This window comes from Mobula birostris, chromosome 9, assembly GCF_030028105.1.
Source record: "Mobula birostris isolate sMobBir1 chromosome 9, sMobBir1.hap1, whole genome shotgun sequence".
Lineage (NCBI taxonomy): Eukaryota > Metazoa > Chordata > Chondrichthyes > Myliobatiformes > Myliobatidae > Mobula > Mobula birostris.
The window spans coordinates 15,876,903-15,903,803 of NC_092378.1; the positions used below are offsets into that span (position 1 = coordinate 15,876,903).

At 40.5% G+C, this 26,901-nt stretch overlaps 1 protein-coding gene across 4 annotated transcripts in view; it reads left to right on the forward strand.

Annotated features, from left to right (window-relative positions):
* The first annotated feature begins 596 nt into the window (after positions 1–596).
* The window catches only part of cand1 (cullin-associated and neddylation-dissociated 1), a 39,695-nt gene continuing 13,390 nt past the window's right edge, over positions 597–26,901 (forward strand). For 2 of the 4 annotated variants that reach the window (XM_072267525.1, XM_072267526.1), the window contains exons 1-5: positions 597–905; positions 10,961–11,104; positions 14,986–15,140; positions 19,554–19,677; positions 26,599–26,855. In XM_072267525.1, the coding sequence (XP_072123626.1) occupies positions 838–905; positions 10,961–11,104; positions 14,986–15,140; positions 19,554–19,677; positions 26,599–26,855 (748 nt within the window). In that variant the 5' untranslated portion in view covers positions 597–837. Of the gene's footprint in view, positions 906–10,960; positions 11,105–14,985; positions 15,141–19,130; positions 19,254–19,553; positions 19,678–20,017; positions 20,097–26,598; positions 26,856–26,901 lie in introns of those variants that run through there. The other 2 variants (XM_072267527.1, XM_072267528.1) reach the window with 2 other exon arrangements.

A 26,901-nucleotide genomic window follows, 5' to 3' on the forward strand; every position in this document is an offset into this window, starting at 1 on the left:
ACAGTATTTCTGTTTTTGCACATTAAAAATGATTTCATTATATGTAATTGACTTATTTGTTTATTTATTTTTATTTTATTTATTATTATTTTCTCCCTGTGCTAGATTATGTATCACCGGCATGTGACGTGATTTGTTAATTTAGCAGCAGCAGTTCAATGCAATAATAAACCTGATTCTGATTTACCAATACGCACGGTACAATGAGGTACGGTGAAAATTTTGCTTGCAGATGCATCACGGACACTTAGGAACAGACAACACGCAGTATACCTATTATATAAAACAGTGCGTAGGGAGGGAGAAAATGTCTGCAAGAACAAAACAAGGGGTCTCGGATCTGAAACTTTGTTTCCATTCGCAAGTTTGCTCCCTCACTTTCTGTATTTGTCAATATTTTTACCACTTTATTACATATTTTCAGCATCTATGGTGCTTTTAATTCCCTTGTGCAGATTTTCTCCCTATTTCTTTTTAATTTGTTTCCCCACACTCTCCAACACGCCGGAGTAGTTTCGCGCGAGCGATTGAAATCAGCTGGCGGCGACAGTGCGCAGGCGCGAGAATGCAAATGGCGCATGCGTGGTGACCCACGACCCCTCGGCGGGGGTTGCGCCAAACTCCTGCAGACGCGCGTTGGCGGCGGGTTTGCTGCTGTGGAGGGAGTAGAGCGCTCCGCCGACGCCGGTGTGGCCACACAGCTGCGCGCCACTGCCGCCCCTTCCTCTCTTTCCTCCCTCTCTCCCTCCCGTCCGTGAAGCCGGACAGCCGGGGCCGCAGTCGGAGCTGAAGGAAGCGTCAAGCGTGGCCGCAAGGCGCTGGGGTGAAGGCCGCAACATGGCGAGCGCCTCCTACCACATCTCCAACCTGCTGGAGAAGATGACGTCCAGCGACAAGGACTTCAGGTGACGGCCTGATGCTGCCGCTTTGTCTCCTTGCCATCGAAGTTTGCGCCAGGCTCCGTTTATTAGTTAGAGTCACAGTCTCCCTTCCCCGCCCCTCCCTTTCCGCGCCTCCCCTGCCCCCTTCCTTCCCTCCCAACCTTGCTCTCGCTTTCCCCGACCTCTCGAATGAAGTAATTGCCCATGGGTACAGCGACTACTACAGAGGCTGTAATGGCCCCCCCGGCCAGCCTCTTTTGCTCAGTTCCTAGGTCATCTACCTTTAAGCCTGTTCTTTAATGGTAAACTCCAATTTTTATGTTGATGATCAGGGTGGTGATTGAAATGGTTACATCGTTTTTTAAAAATATACCCGTCATTCCTAAATAAAAGCAATGACGCTGGAAAGTTCTGGAGGATGATTTTGTAGGAGCTGGGATTAAATAGTGATGCAGTTGTAAGTGCAGAGAGGAAAGATCTGTGACAGAATAAACTGGAGAGGTTAGAGCTATATAAATAAATAGAGTTTGTGTAAATAGATAGTAATCAGAAGTCGTCAAAGGAGTGGGAAGAATATCGGAAATCTGAAAAATAAAAATTGTATTTGAAAGATGCTGAACACAATGTTGACCTAGGAAGGTTATAATGTGACTAATTAGAAAATGAGATAATATTTCATGTGTTTGCATGAGCTTCGTTGCAGTGGTTTATCAACTGATGAAGAGTGATTGAGTGAGGGCAGATTTAAGTGAAGCAAAAAAAAATAGCTTGGGGTCAGGCCTGCAGAATTAATTGCCTATTTGGTATACAATCTTGTTAGGGACATCATATCTGATGGAATCATAAATAAAAATAAAGCTCTTTATGTGGAAATCTTGTTTAGAGCCCTGAATGATTTGTAGGTGAAGACAGAAGTACATTTATTTGCATTTCTTCTGGTTGTCCAGGAAGGTGCTCTAATGTGCGTGTATATGTAGCGCAAAAAGAGGGTGGTGAAAAAAGTGAGGTAGTGTACACGGGTTCATTGTCCATTCAGAAACCTCATGGCAGAGGGGAGGAAGGTGTTCCTAAAATGTTGAGTCTCTCTTCAGTCTCCTGTACATTCTTGATGGTAGGTTTGATAAATAATGGAAGAATAAACACGTGCTAGAAGGAACGATTCCTTTGGAAAGCAGAAAAGGCATCTGATGGTCACGTCACATTGGAGGCATTGAAAACTGTGGCCAAAAAAAAATCCCTTACTCACTGTTCCTTCAGTTAGTCCTGACGAAGGGTCTCGGCCTGAAACGTCGACTGCACCTCTTCCTAGAGATGCTGCCTGGCCTGCTGCGTTCACCAGCAACTTTGATGTGTGTTGCCAAAACCTGTTGAATGTGATGGCTGATAAATTAGGTTTTAAGTTACATTTTTGGACCAGAGCTGTGTTGCTGATGCTTCAAAATCAATTGCACATAAACAGCAGTGTTTCAGTAATGTGGTCCTTTCAGCTTGACCTGTCAAGTCATTGTGTTTTCCATTTCCCACTGCTTTTACCTACTAGAGGCAGCTCAGTATTCCATGTCTCATTGGTGGATCAATCCTGACTGCATAATCTTCACAGTAAGTGCAAGCAATCTGATTCATGGAGGGTTTTGCACCTAGCTGCATCAGTATTCTAAACTAATCTGTTCAAACATTGAAGAGGGGTAGATATGAAATTATTTGGAAGTTGAAACTGTCCTGAATGCACAATTTCACATACTGCAGTCAGTTTTATTATTGTTGCTGTGGTCCTGAGTAAACATGGGAATGATAAGGATACCTCTGGAAAAATTAGTTATTCTGGATGTAGGCAACACTTTCGTAGAGTTGTAGAATAATACAGCATGGAATTAAGTTCTTGAACCCAAATCATCCATGCTGAGACATATGCCATTCTGAACTAGTCCCATTTGTCTGTGTTTGACCCATATCCCTCAAAATCATTCCGAACTATATACCAGTCCAAATGTCTGAAAAGTTGCTATGCTCCTTGCTTCAATCACTTCCCCCGGCAGCTCATTCCATATATGCATCACCCTCTGTGTGAAAGTTTGCCCCTCAGGTTCCTTTTAAATCTTTTCCTCTCTGACCTGAAACTTACGCCCTCTGTGTTTCCTACCCCACCCCCCACTTCCCTGGGAAATACAGTGCATACACCTTATCTAAGCCTCTCATGATTGTATACACCTCTATAAGGTCACTGGTAGTGCTGTTGGTTTGCTCTTTAAGTATGTTTGTCTGGTTGCTTCATCATCATCATGTGTCGTGTCATATGACATTGGCGATCATGGACTTATCCATGACCATGATTGTGATTTTACAGTTTGGGTGACCTCAGCCATTATCAGTGCTTTTCATTGATTGCCTGGCATCAGTGGTCACATAACCAGGACTTGCGATATGCACCAGCTGCTCATACAACCATCCACCACTTGCTCCCATGGCTCCACCTGACCTGATCAGTGCTATACCTCGCCCAAGGGTGATCTGTGGATTAGCAGACAGAAGGAGCACCTTACACCACCTTTGGTAAAGATGCACCTCCACCCTGCCATCAGCACATCCAGTATAAAGAAAGATGTCATAGCTGTGCTATCTCAGGGATGGTATTGAATTGTTATGAAACAGCAACTGATGAGAGGAAAGTGGAAGCCCATGCGACAGAGGTCACAAGTTGTTTGTGCATTGTTTATTATAGAGTTCCTTTGCTCAGAGCATCATCTTGTTTAGTGTGTATTTTGAGGCGAGATAAATGGTGCATATTTAAAGGGTAATAGAACGAAGATTAAAGCTACAGGCTAAGTTAGAATTTATAGATTTACAGAACTAAGCACTACTTTCAAGTCTTTAAACCTCTGCCTTAATCTGAGCCAAAATTATGTCTAGTTCTGACATTGTTCTATGGGATGGATTCGAAAGACTGTGTGAAGGGGAATGCAGTTGATGAGGATTCAATTTAAACACTGAAAATGGAAAAGCTGGATTCAGTTCCCGGGCTGTCAGGAGAGCTTTAAAAATGCAGTGGGATGCACTAGAAATAATACACTTTGGCCCAATTAAGCAGCTGCCCCAATTAGCCAAAGTTTTATGGAAATATTCAAAGTATGTAGAAAGACAAATTATTGTTTAACTGAGTAAAACATTATGTATTTAAATGAAATGCAGGCAAATTAGACCATTACCCTTACTACAGTGCATCAGAATTGTATATAGTTCCCAATGGCATACAAGAAAAAAATCTGCAGATGCTGGAAATCCAAACAACACGCAAACTGCTGGAGGAGCTCAGCAGATAAGGCAGCATCTATGGAAAAGAGTAAACAGTTGACCTTTCGGGCTGAGACCCTTCATCAATCAGTCCTGATGAAGGGTCTCAGCCTGAAACATTGACTACTCTTTTCCATAGATGATACCTGGCCTGCTGAGTTCTTCCTATGAGTGTGCTTATAGTTCCTGATAGTTATTGGAGGAATTCATCCAGTGTGTGCCGCTGTGTTCTTTTGATTGACTGTAGATGAACAAAATCAGCGCAGGCACCTATTGCAGATAATGGACTGCCTTCATACAATGGTTTCGACGATGCATCCTCCAAATCTTCATTTTAATTGTTATATTCAAGATGATTGTTAGTTCCTCCAATTTCTTTGTAGTTCCTAACATGTTGAAGTTTAATTTTCATTTCTGGCATCTCTGAACCTGAATGCTTGAATCCGCAGTGAAAACAGTTCCAAATTGTCTTTCTGTTTACTTCTTGCCAACTATCAGTAATAAAAAAAGACTGCTTTCTGAGCAGGATGGTGTGTTTACAGACATTTAAAATCTCTCCCTCTCCCAGTGTGTCATGCGCTCCTGTTCCAAATCATCTATCATTGTCCCTGTACATAAGAAAACCAAGGTAGCATGTCTGAACGATTAGCACCCTGTTGCACCCACCTCAATTATAAGCAAATGCTTTTAGAGGCTGGTGAAAGTTTACATCTGCAGCATGTTGCTGCTCACATGGATCCCCTACAATCGGCCAACCGACGGAACTGCTCTACTGATGATGCCATGGCCACAGCATTACACACTGTCTTCATTCAGCTTGAGAATAGTGATGTATATGTTAGAATGCTGTTTCTGGACTACAGTTAAGCATTCAACACCATAATTCCCTCCAGATTTGACAGGAAGCTCAGAGACCTTGGCTGGCACCTCACCTTGTGACTTCCCCTAGACTTCCTATTGGATCACTGACAGGTGGTAAGGATGGGCTCCCTCACCTCTGACCCTCAACAGAGGATCCCCCCCACCCACCCACCCAGGGTTGTGTCCTGAGTCCCCTCCCCTACTTCCTTTACACCCACAACTGTACTGTCGCACACAGCTCCAACCTGCTGATCAGATTCGCAGATGACACAACTTTGATCAGCCTTATTTCTAGTAGTAATGAGACAGCCTACAGAAGAGAGGTTGACACCCTGACACAGTGGTGCCAAGATAACAACCTCTCTCTCAATGTCCAAAAGAGGTAATTATGGATTATAGGAGGAATGGAAACAGGCTCACCCTGATCAGCATAAATGGGTCTGCAGTTGAGAGGGTGAGTAGTTTCAAGTTCTTCGGTATACACATCTCCGAAAATCTCACCTGGGTTGTTCATGCCAGCTGTGTGGCAAAAAAGCACAACAGTGTCTCTTCCACCTCAGGTGACAAGAAGTTCAGCATGAGCCCCTAAATCCTCAAGACCTTCCACAGGGGCACCATTGAAAGCATCCTGACTGGCTGTATCATCGCCTGGTACGGGAACTGTACTGACCTTGATTGCTGGGCACTGCAGAGAGTGGTACAGACAGCCCAGCGCATCTGTGGGTGTGAACTTCCCTCCACTGAGGACGTTTACAGCAGCACATGCAGAAAGAAGACCTGGAAGATCACGCAGCATTAAAGCCAGGACCAACAGGCTACAGAACAGCTTTCTGCAAGCCATTAGCCTTATAAATTCACATGTCTGTACAATTGTGTTGGGAGTCATAACACAAAGATTTTTACTCCCTCACATTGTGGGATGGATGTAAGATGTAAATAAATTCTTAAAAAATTCTAATAGAAACACACAACTAATGCTATTTAGGAACTGTTTGCACTAAGCACAATGTAGTGTGGCTGCCACACAAGTACATGTGACTTTCACTATTTAGTAACTTCGGCAACAGTCTCCTGTCCGAATTATGTGACATAGTATCCCAAATAAATGAAGAGAATCTGCTCTTTTCTGGATTTGTTTTTGTTTGTTAAGAGTTGTCACAAATAAATGGCTCCCCTGATTAACTGATGGTTCAATTAACTGAAATCAACTGTATTAAGATTACTTGGAGTTTCATTAGATTAAACATGAAAGCGGGAGAAAACGGTGAGGTAATTGACAACTAGCAGGCAGTGAAAGGTGAGAAATCTGAATGCAGCCTTGAACTCTGGTACCAATATTCTGGCACAGAGATTTGCTGCCAGTAATCACTCATTTGCCATTAGTGTTTGCCTCTGATCCCCATGAGCTTTACTTGGGGTTTTTGGTGTAACACATATAGGAGTGCAGTTTTTGATGTCAAAACACTTTCCCCATAACTTGAAGTAGGACCAGAAGATTTCAAAAGAATATGGAAGGAACTTTGTTACTTTAGTTGATAGTTTAATTTTAAGTTTTTGTATTAATAATTTTGGTGTCATGCATTATTTAGAGAACTATTATGCAGAGAACTATTCTGGGGTATCATTTGTTTTCACTTGATTTTAAATGCCTTGTGGTTGTAAAATATCTCAATAGTAGGTTTAAGACCATAAGGTATGGAAGCAGAATCAGGTGATTTAGTCCATGGAGTCTGCTATGCCATTTCATAATGGCTGATCAATTTTTCCCGTCAGCACCAATCTCCTACTTCTTCCATATCCCTTCATATCCTGACTCCCTTTGCGTCTCAGTTTTTTGTATTTTCTCTCCACTTAGAAAATAGTCAACCCTTTCATTTCTTCTACTGAAGTGTATGATTATACACTTCCCGACACTATATTCCATCTGCCTCTTCTTTGCTTATTCTCCTAATCTACCTAAGTCTGTAGCTTCTCTACTTCCTCAAAACTACCTGCCCTTATACCTATCCTTGTATTGTCTGCAAACTTTCCATCAAAGCCATCAATTCCATTACCCAAATCATTAACATATAGTGTACAAAGAATTGGTCCCAAGAAAGACCCCTGTGGAACATCAATAGTCACTGGCATCCAACCAGAAAAGACTCCCTTTATTTCAGCCCTTCCTGCCAGTCAGCCATTGCGTTATCCATGGTAAAATCTTTCCAGTAATACCATGCGCTCGTAGCTTGTTAAGCAGTTTCATGTGTGGCGCCTTGTCAAAGGCCTAAAAATCCAAGTACACAGCATCAACTGGTTCTCCTTTCTCTATCATGCTTATTTCTTCAAATAATTCCAACAGATTTGTCAGGCAAGATCTTCCCGTGAGGAAATCATGCTGACTATGCCTATTTTATCAGGTGCCACTAAGTACCTTGAGACTTCTTCATTAATAATTGACTCCAATATCTTCCCAACCACTGAGGTCAGACTAACTGACCGATAATTTCCTTCCTTCTGCCTCTCTCCCGTCTTGAAGAATGGAGTGGCAGTTGCAATTTTCCAGTCTTCCAGAATGATTCCAGAATCTAGTGATTCTTGAAAGATCATTACTAATACATCCATAATCTCCTTAGCTGCCTCTTTCAGAACTCTGGGGTGTACTTACCTACCTTCAGATCTCTGTTTCCCATGTACCTTCTCTCTAGTAATAGTATCTTAACACATCATGACCCCTGACAACTGGAACTTCCACAGCACTGCTAGTATCTTCCACGGTCAAGACCGATGCAAAATACTTGCTCAGTCTGCCTGCCATTTCCTTGCTTCCCATTACTACCTCTCCAGTGTTGACTTCCAGCGGTCCAATATCCACTTTTGTCTCTCTTTTATACTTTATTTATCTGAAGAAACGTGATACCATCTTTAATATTATTGACTGGCTTATTTTCATATTGCATCTTTACGTTTGTGATGACTTTATTAGTTGCTTTCTGTTGATTTTAAGTCTCCCAATCTTCTAACTTACCTTAACTTTTGCTCTGTTATATGCCCACTTTGACTTCTATGTTGGCTTTGACTTCTCTTAGCCACGGTTGTGTCATCTTGCCTTTAGAATTCCTTTTTGTTATGTATATCTCCTGTATCTTCAGAATTGTTTCCAGGAATTCCACGCATTGCTGCTCTGCTGTCATCGCCGCCGGTGTTCTTTTCCAATCAATTCTGGCCAACTCCTCTCTCATGCCCCTACACCCTTTACTGTAATTCCGATACATCTGACTTGAGCTTCTCCTTATCAAATTTAAGAGTGAATTCGATCTTACTATGATCACTTGCCCCTAAGGTTTCCTTTATCTTAATCTCTCTTATCAATACCGATTCATTGCACAACACCCAATCCAGAATAGCTAGCTGATCCCCTAGTGGGCTCAACCACAGGCTGCTTTAAAAAGCCAGTTTGTAGGCATTCTAGAAATTCTCCCTCTTGGAATTCAGCACCAACCTGTTTTTATCCCAATATACCTGCATATTGAAACACCCCATGATTTCAATGTTGACCAGATTCTGGCATGCATTTTCTGTCTCTTGTTGTAACTTGTAGACTACATCCTTACTACTGTTTGGGAGTCTGTATATAATTTCCATTAGGGTCTTTTTACCCTTGCAGTTCCTTAGCTCTACCCACAATGATTCAACACCTTCTGACCCTATGTCACCTCTTTCTAGTGATTTGATATCATTTTTTACCAACAGACCAACGCCACCCACTCTGCCTTCCTGCCTGTCCTTTTGGTACATTGTGTATCTTTGGACGTTAAACTCTCAGCTATAATCTTCTTTCAGCCATAATTCAGTGATGCCTACAACATCATACATGCCAATCTATAACTCTTCTACAAGTTCATCCACCTTATTCCATACACTCTGTGCATTCAAATATAATACCTTCAGTCCTGTATTCACCATTTTCGATTTTTATTCACCTTTTATGTTGCAGCTCATCCTGTTGACTGCAATTTTGTCATATCATCAGCCTTGTTTATCGTTTCACTGCTCATTACTTCTGTTTGTAAACCAACTACCTCATCTTCAGCGCTATCTCTCCGGTTCCCATCCCCTTTACAAATTAGTTTAAACCCACCCAAACAACTTCAGCCAACTGACCTGAAAGGATATTAGATGCCCTTGGGTTCAGGTGTAACCTGTCCCTTTTGTACAGCTCGTACCTTCCCCAGCAAGAGAGGGTGAATAGTTTCAAGTTCTTTGGTATACACACTACCGAAGATCTCACTTGGACTGTGTACACAGGTTTTGTAGCAAAAAAAAAAGCACAACAGCGTCTTTTCTACCTCCAGCAACTGAAGTTTGGCAGGGCTCCCAAATTCTCATAATTCTCATACCATCTACAGATGCACCACTGAGAGCATACCGACTGGCTGTATCACCGCCTGGTATGGGAACTGCACCAACCTTGATCGCTGGGCACTGCAGAAAGTGGTACGGGCAGCCCAGTGCATCTGTGGACATGCAGAATGAAGGCCTGAAAGATCATCAGGGACACCAGTCACCCTGGCAAATGCTACCGCAGCATTAAACCCAGAGCCAATAGTCTACAGGACAGCTTCTTTCTACAAGCCATTAAACTTTTAAATTCACATGTCAGTATATTGCAGCAGAGTCATAAGGCAAAGAGTTTTACTCCAATCACTTTGTGGGATGGATGTCAGATTTAAATTAATTCAAATTCACAGAAGAGATCCCAATGATGAACTCCTGCCCCCTGCACCAGTTCCTCAGCCATGCACTCACCTGCCAATTCATTCTAGTTTTGCCTCTCTGCCATGTGGCATAGGCAGCAATGTGGGTTTACTACCCTGGAGGTCCTGTTTCTCAACTTTCTGTTTTCAGGACCTCCTCACCTTTCATTGGTGCCAATATGCATCAAGACTTCTGGCTGCTCACCCTCGCCTTGAGAATATCTTGGACCTGATCTGAGACCTTCCTGATCCTGGCACCAGCGAGGCAGAATACTATCCGGGTGCCTTTCATGCGTCCACTGAAGCTTGTTTCAGTTCCTCTGACTAAGGAATCTCCTATCAACACTACAGTCCTTTTCACCTCTGTTTCTCTGAGCCACAGTACCAGAGACCCAGTCACTGTTGCTCCCTCCTGGTAGGTCATTCCCCTCATTAGTATCCAAAGTTCTATCATTATTATTGAGGAGAATGGCCACAGGTGTTGTCCGGTGGGGCGGCATGGCTTATTGTGCCTGTCAAAAGTCGCTTTGTCTTGATTGGTTAGTTTAGAAACTGCGGCTCCTTTCCCATTGGTTAGCTTCCTGGTGTCCAGTTTCAAATATCCCAGGTATAAAATAGCATGTGGAAGGGCTTGCTCTCTCTTTCTTTGTTTAAGACAAGTGCACATAGCCATTGGGAAAGTGTGCTCTGCATGCACTTTTAACTAAGTATATTTTGTTGAATATTCTGCTTGTAGTTTCTGTAACTTGGGGAACATGAATGTTTGATCAAATTTTTACTGTTGGTAAATATACTTATTCACAACCAATGTTTTCTGTCTCACTCACCAAACTTGCAAATTTGATTCAATGTTACAGGTGTACTCTGCACTGGCTGTGCATTTCCCCTCTTTGTCTTGACATTCACCTAGTTACCTGTCCTGTGCAATCTAAGGGTGACTACTTCCCTATAGCTCCTGTCTGTCTCCACCTCATTCTCCCATATGAATCGACGGTCATCAGTTCCTTAATGCATTCTCACAGGAGGTTTATTTGTTCTAAAATTTAAAGCAGCTGAAACACCATTACAAATGCATTTTAGCTGCTGTTTGCTAGTCAATGAAAAATGTGCAATATTCAAATTTGCCATGGTATTTGTAGTCAGTGTTAATAGAAAATTAAACATGTAATTGTGTTTTATTTGTATGATTTTTAGATTCATGGCAACCAATGATTTGATGACAGAATTGCAAAAAGATTCCATTAAATTAGATGATGACAGTGAACGAAAAGTGGTCAAAATGATCTTGAAGTTACTGGAAGACAAGAATGGTGAAGTACAGAATCTTGCTGTTAAATGGTAAAAGATCATTCTCAATTCAGAAAACAAAGTTGCATGAATCATTATTTTATACTTGCTTGAATAGTTGGTTATTTTAGAAGTATTTCCTGTGAGGCCTTTATATAATATCTGGTATGATACAATGGATTCTGGACCTTAGTCTACCATATAATGATTTGGCAAGTTATTACTTTCCTGCACTTTATTTGTGGCTGTTACATTTTATTCTGCATTCTGTTCTTGTTTTACATTGTACTACCTCAAAGCACAGTTTAATGAATTGATTTGTATAAACAGTATGCAAAGCAAGCTTTTTACTGTACCTGGGCACATATGACAATAATAAACTAGTTCCCTTTCCAATATGCCATACTATTACGATGGGGTGTGTATGACCTATACCCTTACCTAGAATTGCAGTCCTCAGTTTAGGCAAATTTCTGCCAGGACTTGAATTATGCAGCTATTTCTTTGTTAGTTTGTGTCCTGGGAATGGGTGTTATTGAATAAATCATCACTGAGTAGTTTTATGTTTTGTTTGGGCTCTGCTCAAGAAGGCTTGCTATTCATTTCTGCAATCGGGTGCCTGAGATTGCTCAACTTTAAATGCTAGATGATAGTGTTGAGGAGTGGGTGCATTCTTCTGTGCCATTAGTAGGTATTTTATTCGGCTCTATTACTTGTGTATGCTTATCCCACAAACAACTGATCCTGATTCTTTCCGATAAGACTGAGTAATTCCAGAATAATTTTGAAACTTATAGCATTAGGATCTCTAATATTATGGGAAGGATCAAAACTAAATAACTAGCCATCATATTTAGCTGGAAGAATTAATTTGTCTGAAGTGTTCATATTTTTATATTGTCTTAAGCAATTTTATTAAGACATATTTCACAATGTTCTATTTTTGTGGATATATATTGATAATATTTCCTTATATCTTAATCTCTACTTGCAGTTTTTATTGGACCCACTTTATTACTAATGGAATATTTGTACCAAGCCATTAAAAAGGCCTAACTACATAGTAATTGTATAGAAACAGAAAGCAGATATCTTAATACCAACTTAAGGCCATTGGCAAAATAACCAGAGTTTGGCATGAAGATTTTAGTGCACAACATATTACTATTTTCAAATTATTACCCTTAAAGCATATTGGAAGCAGCCTTAAACTCCAGAAAAAAAGGAACGATCAAATTTGTCCAATCTCTTTAAAGCTAATGCCCTCTAATCCTGGCAGTCTCTTCTGAACCCTTTCCAAGGCTTCCACATCCTTTCTGCAATGGTCACCTCCTCACTTGCCAATGGGCATGTGGCCAAGTGGTTAAGGCATTTGTCTAGTGATCTGAAGGTCACCAGTTCGAGCCTTATCTGAGGCAGCCTGTTATGTCATTGAGCAAGGTACTTAACCACACATTGCTCACTCTGTGTGAGGAGTGGCGCGCCACACAGTCTTTCGTCCTGTGCCTTGTAAGGCATGAAAATGCCCAATGCTGGCCTCTTAGGCCTGAGTCGACGATCCCTCCCCCCTCCCCCCCACCTCCTCAAATAATCAACTTTGTAAGCCATGACTTGCCCCAAGAATCTGTGTTGATTGACCCTAATTAACCATGTTCTTCCATTGCTTCCCTACCATTGATGTCAGGCTCTTTGGTCTTTAACTTCCTGGACTGAACTAGAACTGCACATACTACTCTGTAACTGTTATACGCTGTGCTCCTCGTGGTAAAGGCAAGCGTACCATGCACAACTTTTACCACTCTGTCTGCTTGTGTTGTAATTTTCAGGCAAGTATGGATTTGGATCCCACTGCTGTCAATGGTGCTGCTGTTAATTATTCTTTTTAAATATATTTTGGCGATTATTTATTTGATTGCCCTAAGTGCCACATCTCGCACTTAACCAGATTAAACTCCGATCTGACATTTTCCCACCCATAACTGTATCCATTTGCTTCCTTTGACGATTTTCTTCACTGTCTGCAACTCGACCACTTTTTGTGTTTGTCTGCAAATTTACCAGCTCATCTAGATTTTCATCCATTCCACTTGTTTATGTCATAAGCAGTAGGTGTCCCAGCACTGATCCTGTGGTGCACCTTTGGTAACAGACCTCCAGTCAGGATAACACCTTCAGCACTATCCTCCTGTCTTTTATAAGCAAGTCACTTCTGGATCCAAACTACCAATTCACCGTGGATCGTATGCATCTTCCGGATCAACTTACCCTGAGGATCGTTGTCAAACATCATACTGAAATCTATGTATACAACAATCACTTCTCTACCTTATCATTCATTTTGGTCATTTCAAAAAATACAAAGCCGTGCTAACTGACCCCAATTAGTCCATATTCTTCCAAATATGAGTAAATCATATCCTTAAAAATTTTCTCCAAGCCGTTCCCTATCATTGAAGTCAGGCTCTTTGGCCTGTAATTTCCTGAATTATCCCTATTTTCTTTAAGCAACGAAACATCATTGGCTACTTTCCAGACCTCTGGGACCTCCCTGTGGCTAGAGAGGATGCAGTCCACGGAGTCTGAAATCCCAGGCTTCTGCATTTGACAGTGCACTTGGAAGTCTACTTTCAGTTCAGAACCATAGTCAAGCAGATATACTCTGTCCATTGCTATAGCTGTGATCCCCTGGTGGTCACCCATTTCGGTTCCTCTTGCCGTTCCTACACTGACATGCCTGTCCACTCAGCCTGACAGCATGCAAATTGATTTTTCTAAGTTCCAGTAACCACTCTCCTATTTTCCCCCAAGCCACGCCTCCTCATCCCATTTATTCCCCCTTATTCTAGTGGCCCTTTTACCCTGTCTCTTCCCCTGCCCTACCTTCTGATCCCCCACTTCTTTCCCTTTATTCCTTCTTCAGCCCTTTACCTCTTCCACCTATCACCTAGCTTCTCACATTCCCTTTCTCACCCATGTGCCTTCAACCCTCCCCCCCCCGCCACATTTTATTCTGGTTTCTTCCTCCTTCCTTTCCAGCCCAGATGAATGGTCTCAGCTTGGAACTTCCAATTTCATTTCCCTCCACAGATGCTGCTTGATCTGCTAAGTTCCCCCAGAATTTTGTATTGTTGCTCAGAACCACAGAACTTGTGGAATCAGTCCCAATATATTTAGTTCAGTATGTCTTCTTGCTCTTCATGTGTGCAAGTACATTTCACTTATTATCTTTTGACAATCTGTAAATTTAAATCATGTTGTATATCACAGATGGTTGTTTTATGTATTAAACCATAGTGCATTCTTTGTGACTGCTTGCTCCAAATCAGTAATCTTAACTCTTGCATTAATGGACAAAATTTTGGGAATAAGGGAATTCATTGATCTATTATTTAATGATTTACTACTGGCTGTGTTTTGACGAGACTTTTATAGTCATTGAAACAAGTGTAATTTTTACTTTACAAATCTTTTAATTTAGTATTAGCAGTAGTAATCACATTGTTCTCACAAGAAAAACAATTGTGTTAAATTGTTTAAAAGTTAGTGGAAAGAACAGAACAAACAAAAGCTGCTGGAAATACGCATCAGGCAGCATCTGAAAAGAGAAAATGTTAATATTTTAAATTATAGAGCCTTTGTCGAAAGGAGGAAACAAGTTACTATTTAGTTGCAAAATAATTTAAAACTAACTTAATTTATCCCTTTCCAGTTTTGAGGAAGGATTTTTAAATTTGTTGAGCATTTCCAGTATTTTTATATCATATTTACAGCAACTGCAGCTTAAAATTTTGATGAGTATTTTAGAAGAGAAAATTTTGCATTTAATATCATTAAATATGAAGTATATAGGTTATTTTTGTATCAAAATATGCTTTTGAGTATGTTCCAATCTATTTTTCTATTTAATTTCTAATTAAATATTTGTCCTTTAGTCTTGGCCCATTGGTCAGCAAAGTAAAGGAATATCAGGTGGAAACAATTGTGGATACCTTGTGTACCAATATGCTGTCAGATAAGGAACAACTACGAGATATTTCCAGTATTGGACTGAAAACGGTGATTGGAGAGTTGCCTCCAGCCTCTAGTGGTAAGCTTGTACTCAAATGATCCAGAACTCTTCATTTGAATTCCTCATCAACAAGTTTTAAGGTTACCATCCTTCCCAGGAATGAACGATACCTACACCTTCACTTGCGGAAATCATCACCACTTTGGATTACGTTAGCACTTGCATCACTGATCACCCAGATCTGTGTAAACTACTGACTGAATAACATTCTTTTTTAAATTCAAAGCCCGATAGTGGGGGGAGAAGCTATTTTGATGTTAGTCTTGGTAATATTTAAATATGGATATAGAAATAATTAGTGGTTAATTGTCATAAAATGGTTAAAATTATAATTTGCCACTGCTAGCCGATTCAACCCTTCAGATCATAATGGATGATCAATATTAGAATATCATCTGTTTAGTTTAGAGATGCAGCACATTAACAAGCACTTCCAACCCAACAAGCCTGTGCCACCCAATTACACCCACGTGACCAATTAACCTACGAAACCATATGACTTTGGAATGTGGGAGGTAAATGGAGTAGGAGCATCTGGAGGTAGTCCACTTGGTTAACAGGAGTACGTACAAACTCTTACAGTCAGTGGCGGAATTGAAAACACGGAGCTGGTGCTATAACTGCTAAGCTACAGTGCCACCGAAGCAATTGAAGATGTCAAAATCCCATGCTAATGGTTGGGAATGTTTTTGAGACACATGAACCCTCTTCTTTTCACAAACTGGAGAGTTTGGGAATAGGGATCCTAACATACAGATGCAAGAAAACTTTGTAAACCCTTTGCAATTACTTGTTTTTCTGCATTAATTACTCGTAAAATGTGGTCTGATCTTCATCTTAAGTCACAATAATAGGAAAATGCAATCTGCTTAAGCTAATAACACACAAACAGTTGTTCTTTTCATGTCTGTCTTGAATGTTTTTTAATCATTCACAGTCTAGGCTGGAAAAAGTATGTGAAACCTTGTATTTAATAACTGGTAGCACCTTCAGCAGCAATAACCTCCACAAAATGTTTTCTGTAGCTGTTGATCAGACTTGCACATCAGCAAATTGGAATTTTAGACCATTCCTCCATACCAAACTGTTTCAGTTTATCAATATTTCTGGGATACCTTGCATGAACAGCCCTCTTCAGATCATGCCATGGCATCTCAATTGGGTTAAGGTCTGGACTCTTGACTTGACCATTCCAGAACAAAAAATTCTCTTTTTAAACCATTCTGTTATTGATTTATTCTTGTGTTTCAGATCATTGTCTTGTTCCGTCATCCAACTTCTATTAAGCTTCATGACTGCTACCCTGACATTCTCCTGTAAAATGTCTTGGAATTCATTGTTCCCTCAATGATTTCAAGCTGTCCAGGCCCTGAGGCAGCAAAGCAGCCCCGAACCTTGATGCTCCTAACATCGTGTTTCACTGTTGGGATGAGGTTTTGGTGTTGGTGTGCGGTGCCCTTTATCCGCCAAATATAGCAGTATGCATTTCTGTCAAAAAGTTCAACTTTTGTCTCACCTGGCCACAGAACATTGTTCCAGAAATGTTGTGGAGCATCCAGGAAGTCTTTTGCAAGCTTGAGATGTGCAGCAATGTTTGTTTTTGGAGAGCTGTGGTTTTCTCCATGGTGTCCTTCCATGACTATCATTCTTACTTTTCTTGTAGTGGAAACATGAACAGAGACTTCAGCAAGTTCTAGAGATTTCTGCAGGTCTTGTGTTATCCTTGGTTTCTTCTTCACTTCCTTCAGCATCGCACATTGTGCTCTTGGTCTAATCTTGGCAGGACTCCCACTCTGAGGAGGAGTAGAAACAGTACTGAATTTCCTCCATTTGTAGACAATTTCTCTTATTGTGGACTGATGAACACTCAGGTCTTTAGAAATACTGTTGTAGCCTTTCCCAGCTTCATGCATCTCTACAATTCTTCTAAGGTCCTCTGAAAGTTGTTTTGATTGAGGCATCATGCACATAAACAGATCTTTCTTGAGAAGAGTGGGCTCTGTCAGTAACCTGACTTTGTCTTTTTTTTATAGGGCAGAGCACCTCTGCAACCCACACCTCTAATCTTATCTCATTGAATCCAAACACGAGGAATTCTGCAGATGCTGGAAATTCAAACAACACACATCAAAGTTGCTGGTGAACGCAGCAGGCCAGGCAGCATCTCTAGGAAGAGGTACAGTTGACGTTTCGGGCCGAGACCCTGCGTCAGGACTAACTGAAGGAAGAGCTAGTAAGAGATTTGAAAGTGGGAGGGGGAGATCCAAAATGATAGGAGAAGACAGGAGGGGGAGGGATGGACAGTACCTCTTCCTGGAGATGCTGCCTGGCCTGCTGCGTTCACCAGCAACTTTGATGTGTGTTCATTGAATCCAAATAGCTTTTGTAGAAGGCATTACCCCAGAGGCTGTCATACTTTTTTGAACCTAGACTGTGATTGTTTAAATGATGTACTCAGTATTGACGAGGCATACAATTGTTTGGCGTCTTGTGTTTGTCTGTTATTGTGACTTAGATGAAGATCAGACTATATTTTATGAGTAATTAATGCAGAAAGCCAGGTAATTGCAAACTTTTTCTTGCAACAATAAAATATGGCTGGGCTTTAGAAGAGTAAAGTGAGTAAACACTTTGATGTGCAAAGCTTGGAAAACATTTGCAACTGTTCATCAAATGATAATGGATACTAAGTTAGTGTTATTTTGAGTGATGGATTTTTATTAAGTTAAGCTTTTAAGGGATATTAGGCAAAGCTAGGTAAGTAACAGCTCAGCTATTTTGTCATTGATAGATTTGACTATCTTGGCAAGTAGCCCACCTCTGATCTTGAGTTCCTGTGTGCTGGAAGTTCAATTGTTTGCTTCATGTTTTTCTGGGAGAATGCTTTTAGGTTCCTGGAACCTTGTATTGACGAATTACTGACAGTAGAAATGCTACTGAGTAAATTCTCCTTATTTATCTGGCCTGGCTGGGTTTAATACCTCCTTTGATCTAGGGGAAATTTATACATGTAAGCAATATATCTTTATCTGATTCATCTGATAATAGATATAATTCTCATAAACTTATTGTCAGAAGAACATAATTTTTTTAAAGATATGAACTTTATTATTCCATTCTTTTAAGCTATTTTGTCATTGTCTTGTGTTGCACCTAATTTATATCTAAACTCCATTTACTTGGGAACCAAATTGTATACCATTCTAATAGTTGATCCAGCATTCACAGCCTTTAAGGGAACCAAGTTCTCTTTCCACTTCTGTTTGAATGAAAGCATGATTCCTAATCTACTTCAAAAGATCTCCAGTACAAATTTAAATACTTAACTCCATTATTTTAAATCAACCCTTCAAGCTGATTGTTAAATTTTACTTAAGCAAAAGTACTGATGAATATGAGGGTAGATAAATGTGTTCATGCAACAGACCTCATAATATTGACAATTATTACATGAATAATGTGGATAAATAGTTTAGAAGTGGGTCAGTTGTTAGAGGTGATATTGGAAAGTTAAGTTCAGTGATGAATAATTCTATCATGCACCATAACATACAAACTCATTGCATTCAGCAGTTTAGTTCCTGCTGCTATCAGTAAAGAGTTTGTATGTTCTCTCCGTCACCGCATGCTCCAAGTTCTCCAGTTTCCTCCCATGTTCCAAAGACATACAGATCAGTAAGTTGTGGGCAACTTATGTTGACGCTGGAAGCGTAGCAACACTTAAGATATTTTCAGATTATGTTGGTTGTTGCTGCAGATTACACATTTCACTATGTTTGAATATACATGTGACAAAGTTAACCTTATTGTAAGAAATTATTTTAAGTAGTCCTAACATTTCAGACAAGGTCCATTTTTTAAAATTCTTTATGCATTTTGCTCTTTGCTTTTTCTAATGATGCTTTTATTTATTTACTGAGGTACAGCACGGAATAGGCCCTCCTGTCCCTTCAAGCCACCCCAATTTAATCCCAGCCTATTCACAGGACAATCTACAATGACCAATTAACCTACCAACTGGTACATCTTTGGACTGTGAGAGGAAACCATAGCACCAGGAAGAAACCCACAAGGTCACGGAGAAAATGTAGAAACTCCTTTCAGGCAGCAGGAATTGAACCCGGGTCGCTGGTACTGTAAAATGTTGTGCTAACCATTATGCTGCTATGCTGCCTTATTATTTTTATTTAAAGAATTTCATATTTGACCAAAGAACTTGGTTATTTGCTTATGCATTTGAAGTAATAAGTAATGTTAGGTTTGTTGCTGGCTGGAAAACCAGATTTCAAATGTGGTTTTAGAAAATGTATTCCAAGTAGTGGTATCATATGACTGACACAAATTCCTATGTTACATAGAACACTGGCAACACTGAAGTTCATTCACATTATTCATGTGAGAGCTGTTTGGGAATGTGTATTTATTTTCCAGGCTCTGCTTTGGCAGCTAATGTTTGTAAAAAGATCACAGGACGTCTCACTAATGCTATTGCCAAACAGGAAGATGTCTCTGTTCAGTTGGAAGCTCTGGATATCATGGCAGATATGCTAAGCAGGTAATTTTATCTTTGGATGTCGGTTGAAAATCCATACTTTGTAAAGCTCTGTAATAAAGAAATAAACTTTAGTCATTTCTAGAGATAACACCACTGGTGTTCATAAACTGCTTAAGAAAGTCATTTTTAAGAATGTGTAAAGTTACTTGAGGGTAGAAAAGAAAATGGATTTTGCTTTGGAAATTTACAGTAACAATGCTCTAATGGGAACCTGCTGTAAAGGCTAAAGATTAATAGGTACTGCAAGAGGGTAGCCATTTTGAAGTATAGATTAGCAAATTTAAATAGCATAGATAATTCTGAACTTGGGTTTCTTCCTAGAATCATCATCCACAATTAACTGGCTTGACACAAAGCGCCAGAATTGCTGCCCTTCCACAGTTGCATGTTGGGTTATGAGATGAAGGGAGATCTCAGCAGTGAGTATGTATTGGGCAGTGTAATTGTGAAGCACTGTTCCTGCAACACCATTGCAGCCTTTCATCCAAGGCAAAACAGATGATAGATACTCATCTCATGTCAAAGTAATTTTTTTTTAATGCCTGGCACTTCAAAGACACTTTGAACAAAGAAGAGGCCCTTCAACCCACAGTGTTGTACTAAACCAATTAAATTAATAATCAAAGGGCTAACTAAACTAACCTCCTGTGCCTAAACTTTGTCTCACAATAATGTGTCTGTCTTCAACGTCTCTAATGTTTCTGTCTATCACCACAACCCCAGGCTGCGCATTCTGACATCCACCCCTCGCATCTCCTTTGAAATTACTCACTCTCAACTTCAATGCATGCCTTCTGGTATTAGACATTACAACCTTTGAAAAAAGAAAAATATATTGCCTGTTTACTCCATCTACATTATGCTTCTCATAATCTTATCAGATCTATCAGATCTCCCCTCAGCTGCTCAAGGGAAAACAACCCAAGTTTATTTAGCCTCTCGTGATAACATATGCCTTCTAATCTAGGCAGCATCCTGATAAACCTCTTCTGCACCCTGACCAAAGCAGCAACATCTTTCCAATAATGGGGTGATCAGAATTGTACACAAAACTCCAGATGCGGCCTAATTTAAGTTTTATAAAGCTGCAACCTGACTTCTGAAATCAACGTCTCAATTAATAAAAGCAAACATACCATGTGTCTTCTCAACCACCCTATCAACCTGTGTAGCCACTTTTAGGGAGCTACGAACTTCTACCCCAAGATCTCTCTGCTCAACCAAACTTAAGGGTCTTGCCCGTAACAGTGCGCTGTCTCTTTGCATTTGTCCTACGAAGGTGCAACACTTCACATTGGGCTAAGTTAAACTCCACCTGCCATTTCTCTGTCCGCATCTGAAACTGATCTATATCCTGGTGATTTTTTTTTTTCCTCAGTCTTCTATAGAAACATAGAAAATAGGTGCAGGAGTAGGCCATTCGGCCCTTCGAGCCTGCACCGCCATTTATTATGATCATGGCTGATCATCCAACTCAGAACCCCGCTCCAGCCTTCCCTCCATACCCCCTGATCCCCGTAGCCACAAGGGCTATATCTAACTCCCTCTTAAATATAGCCAATGTACTGGCCTCAACTGCTTCCTGTGGCAGAGAATTCCACAGATTCACCACTCTCTGAGTGAAGAAGTTTTTCCTAATCTCGGTCCTAAAAGGCTTCCCCTTTATCCTCAAACTGTGACCCCTTGTTCTGGACTTCCCCAACATCGGGAACAATCTTCCTGCATCTAGCCTGTCCAATCCCTTTAGGATTTTATACGTTTCAATCAGATCCCCCCTCAATCTTCTAAATTCCAACGAGTACAAGCCCAGTTCATCCAGTCTTTCTTCATATGAAAGTCCTGCCATCCCAGGAATCAATCTGGTGAACCTTCTTTGTACTCCCTCTATGGCAAGGATGTCTTTCCTCAGATTAGGGAACCAAAACTGCACACAATACTCCAGGTGTGGTCTCACCAAGGCCTTGTACAACTGCAGTAGTACCTCTCTGCTCCTGTACTCGAATCCTCTCGCTATAAATGCCAGCATACCATTCGCCTTTTTCACCGCCTGCTCTACCTGCATGCCCACTCTCAATGACTGGTGTATAATGACACCCAGGTCCGGTTGCACCTCCCCTTTTCCTAATCGGCCACCATTCAGATAATAATCTGTTTTCCTATTTTTGCTACCAAAGTGGATAACTTCACATTTATCCACATTAAATTGCATCTGCCATGAATTTGCCCACTCACCCAACCTATCCAAGTCACTCTGCATCCTCTTAGCATCCTCACAGCTAACACTGCCACCCAGCTTCGTGTCATCCACAAACTTGGAGATGCTGCATTTAATTCCCTCATCCAAGTCATTAATATATATTGTAAACAACTGGGGTCCCAGCACTGAGCCTTGCGGTACCCCACTAGTCACCGCCTGTCATTCTGAAAAGGTCCCGTTTATTCCCACTCTTTGCTTCCTGTCTGCTAACCAATTTTCCATCCACATCAATACCTTACCCCCAATACCATGTGCTTTAAGTTTGCACACTAACCTCCTGTGTGGGACCTTGTCAAAAGCCTTTTGAAAATCCAAATATACCACATCCACTGGTTCTCCCCTATCCACTCTACTAGTTACATCCTCAAAAAATTCAATGAGGTTCGCCAGACATGATTTTCCTTTCACAAATCCATGTTGACTTTGTCCGATGATTTCACCGCTTTCCAAATGTACTGTTATCACATCTTTGATAACTGACTCCAGCAGTTTCCCCACCACCGACGTTAGGCTAACCGGTCTATAATTCCCCGGTTTCTGTCTCCCTCCTTTTTTAAAAAGTGGGGTTACATTAGCCACCCTCCAATCCTCAGGAACTAGTCCAGAATCTAACGAGTTTTGAAAAATTATCACTAATGCATCCACTATTTCTTGGGCTACTTCCTTAAGCACTCTAGGATGCAGACCATCTGGCCCTGGGGATTTATCTGGCTTCAATCCCTTCAATTTACCTAACACCACTTCCCTACTTACAAGTATTTCGCTCAGTTCCTCCATCTCACTGGACCCTCTGTCCCCTACTATTTCTGGAAGATTATTTATGTCCTTAGTGAAGACAGAACCAAAGTAATTATTCAATTGGTCTGCCATGTCCTTGCTCCCCATAATCAATTCACCTGTTTCTGTCTGTAGGGGACCTACATTTGTCTTTACCAGTCTTTTCCTTTTTACATACCTATAAAAGCTTTTACAGTCAGTTTTTATGTTCCCTGCCAGTTTTCGCTCATAATCTTTTTTCCCCTTCCTAATTAAGCCCTTTATCCTCCTCTGCTGAACTCTGAATTTCTCCCAGTCCTCAGGTGAGCCACTTTCTCTGGCTAATTTGTATGCTTCTTCTTTGAATTGATACTATCCCTAATTTCTCTTGTCAGCCACGGGTGCGCTACCTTCCTTGGTTTATTCTTTTGCCAAACTGGGATGAACAATTGTTGTTGTTCATCCATGCAACCTTTAAATGCTTGCCATTGCATATCCACCGTCAATCCTTTAAGTGTCATTTGCCAGTCTATCTTAGCTAACTCACATCTCATACCTTCAAAGTTACCCCTCTTTAAGTTCAGAACCTTTGTTTCTGAATTAACTATGTCACTCTCCATCTTAATGAAGAATTCCACCATATTATGGTCACTCTTACCCAAAGGGCCTCTCACGACAAGATTGCTAATTAACCCTTCCTCATTGCTCAAAACCCAGTCCAGAATAGCCTGCTCTTTAGTTGGTTCCTCGACATGTTGGTTCAAAAAACCATCCCGCATACATTCCAAGAAATCCTCTTCCTCAGCACCTTTACCAATTTGGTTCACCCAATCTACATGTAGATTGAAGTCACCCATTATAACTGCTGTTCCTTTATTGCACACATTTCTAATTTCCTGTTTAATACCATCTCCGACCTCACTACTACTGTTAGGTGGCCTGTACACAACTCCCACCAGCGTCTTCTGCCCCTTAGTGTTACGCAGCTCTACCCATATCGATTCCACATCTTCCCGGCTTATGTCCTTCCTTTCTATTGCGTTAGTCTCTTCTTTAACCAGCAATGCCACCCCACCTCCCCTTCCTTCATGTCTATCCCTCCTGAATATTGAATATCCCTGAACGTTGAGCTCCCATTCTTGGTCACCCTGGAGCCATGTCTCTGTGATCCCAACTATATCATAATCATTAATAACAGTCTGCACTTTCAATTCATCCACCTTATTACGAATGCTCCTTGCATTGACACACAAAGCCTTCAGGCGCTCTTTTACAACTCTCTTAGCCCTTATACAATTATGTTGAAAAGTGGCCCTTTTTAATGCTTGCCCTGGATTTGTCGGCCTATGCTATTTTGGCTATGCTATCCATTACACCAATTTTAGTATCATCTGCAAACTTAATATCTACATTTTCATCCAGGTCATTTATATACATGACAAACAGCAGAGGTGCCAGTACAGATCCCTGCAGAACAGTACTAATCACAGACTTCCAGCTAGATTAAGTCTGTTTGACCACTATCATCTTTTATGTCTTCTACGGACAAGCCAGTTTTGAATCCAAATGACCAATTCATCATGGATCCTATGCATCTTATTCTTCCAGATAAACCTTCCATGAGGGACCTTGTCAAATGGCTTATTAAAATCCTTTAAACAACATACCCAGCTCTACTTTCATCAATCAGCCTCCTTGCCTTGTCAAAAAAAACTCAATTGTTAGTAAGACACGACTTGCCCTGCACAAAGCCATACTGGCTCTCACTAACTAAGCTATGTTTTTCCAAATGCTCATAAATTCCATCCCCAAGAGTTCTCTCCAGTAACTTCCCTGCCACTGGTGTGGGACTGACTGGCCTATAGTTTTCAGGATTATCCCTGGTTCTCTCCTTGAATAATGGAACAACATTAGCTACTTGCCAGTCCTCTGGGACCTTGCATGTGGCTGGAGAGGACACGAAGATATTGGTCAAGGCTCTAGCAGTCTCCGCTTCTTTGATAACTTGGAATATGTACCATCAGGCACTGGGGACTTATCCACTTCAGTTCTCTTTGAGAGATCTAACACTACCTCCTCCTTTAACTCAAAGAGTCTTAACGCATCAGTACACTCAACACTGAACTCCCTATCTGCCGTGTCCTCCTTGGTAAGTACTGATGTAGAGTAGTCACTAAAGACCTCACCCACATCCCCTGCATCCAAGCAAATGTTCTCCCCTTTATCCGCGGGTGATCCTACCCTCTCTAGTTATCTTCTTGCTCTTGATGTATGTATAGAATGCCTTGGGATTCTCTTTAATTCCACTTGCCAAGGATTTTTCATGTCCCCTCCTGGTTTCCTAATTCCCTCTTGCGTTCTTTTCTGGTGTTTGTATAATACCCGAGGGCTCGCTTTGATTCTGTTCCTGAGCTTTACGTACTTAACCTTTTTCTTGATTAAATTTCCTCACTCTCGACATATCAGGTTCTCACCTTGCCACCCTTGTCCTTCCTATTCAGTAGCTAAAAAATATCGTTTCATCATTATCCAAGCTGATATTTCCTACTGACCTAAATGGTCTCTGATTCTGCTGTCATGTTGGACAGATTCTTTTGTAGCACTTGCAACTCTTGCAAGTTTGTACTGTACCGTTGAATACCACGTGGAAGGTTAGATGGGTAATATATGTTTCTCTGTAAGTCACAAACTTGCAACAGGGTCAGCTGAAGTATGAGACTAAGTACCGCTGAATGCTGGCAGTTCTTTCTGGAACCACTGGCCGTAACTAGCACTGTTTAGCCCATTGAGTCAGTATTACAACTAAGCTCAAAGACCATATACAGCAGAAAGGAGCAATGTGATTTAATTTCAAAAATTGACACCAGAGTAGCTAAAATCCAGCTGATGTAGGGAGTATGTTTCTGCATTTTACCCATCTTTTTTAATTAAACAGAGATTGGTACAATTCTGTCTACGAATTTTATACTAGTCACGACATGCAGAATCAACATATAATCCTTAACAGCAACAGAGAATACTAGAAACAAGCAAATATCAGGCAACAACTGTGAAGAGTAACAGTTTTCATGTTTTCTGAAGAAAACAGTTCGTCTGAACTGGATTCCAGTTTGGTCATTGATCTGAAACATTACCTGTTTCAGTTTCCATTGATGTTTACCACGTTTTCCGTTTTTTGTTTCAGAATTCCAACTCCAGTTTTTTAAAAATTATTTTTGAATATCCCTTAACTTCAGTATAGAGGTTTAAACCTTGCTTTGTTAGATCATTCCAAAAAATGGTTGAAAACTATTGTCAGGCCATGTTTGATACAATACAATAAAAACTTAAAATTTCGGTACACTAAATAGAAAAAGTTAATATGTAGTAAATTAAAATGCCCTTTATGAATTTTTTTTTATAGACTGATAATCTGTGAAATCTTAAATGAAAGTATAGTGGAACTTTTTTTTTTAACTTCAAGTAAGCGGAACTGAAAGATACTCCAGCTCAAAGATATCCAATCATTTTCCAACTGTTTTCCAGCAGTATTTATTTAAAATAAAAGAACAGAAGTGGTAAATATTGAATAATATGTAAACAATGTACTGTTTATTAATCAGTTGAATTTGTCTTATTTATTTAGTCCCATATTTTTTCTAATGTACAGAATAGAAACCCTGATTTGGTTTGAAGCAAATATGTCTTGCAGTTCCATTATGAAAATGGACGAGAAATATCAAAGTTTATTTTTAAAACAAACATGACTTTATGAAAACCATTAAAATATAAATGTGTTTTGTTTCTTGCACTTTGTACTGTTACTTGGGATGTCTGGCGATTCCTGAATTGAAAGAACACTTAAGATAGGTTGATGAAAAGTAACTATTTTTGGTTGAACTGTAACTGGAATCTTCTATCTTTTCTAGGCAAGGAGGTCTGCTGGTTAATTTCCATCCATCAATTTTGAACTGCCTTCTTCCCCAGCTTACCAGTCCTCGGCTTGCTGTGCGGAAGAGAACGATTATAGCCCTTGGTCACCTCGTTATGAGCTGTGGAAACTTGGTCTTTGTTGACCTGATTGAGCATTTGTTGACAGAACTTGCTAAAAACGAATCTATGTCTACAACCAGGACCTATATTCAGTGCATTGCTGCTATTAGCAGACAGGCAGGACACCGAATAGGTAACATGAATATGCAAAACTTATAGTAGTTAGCGAAAGTCATTGT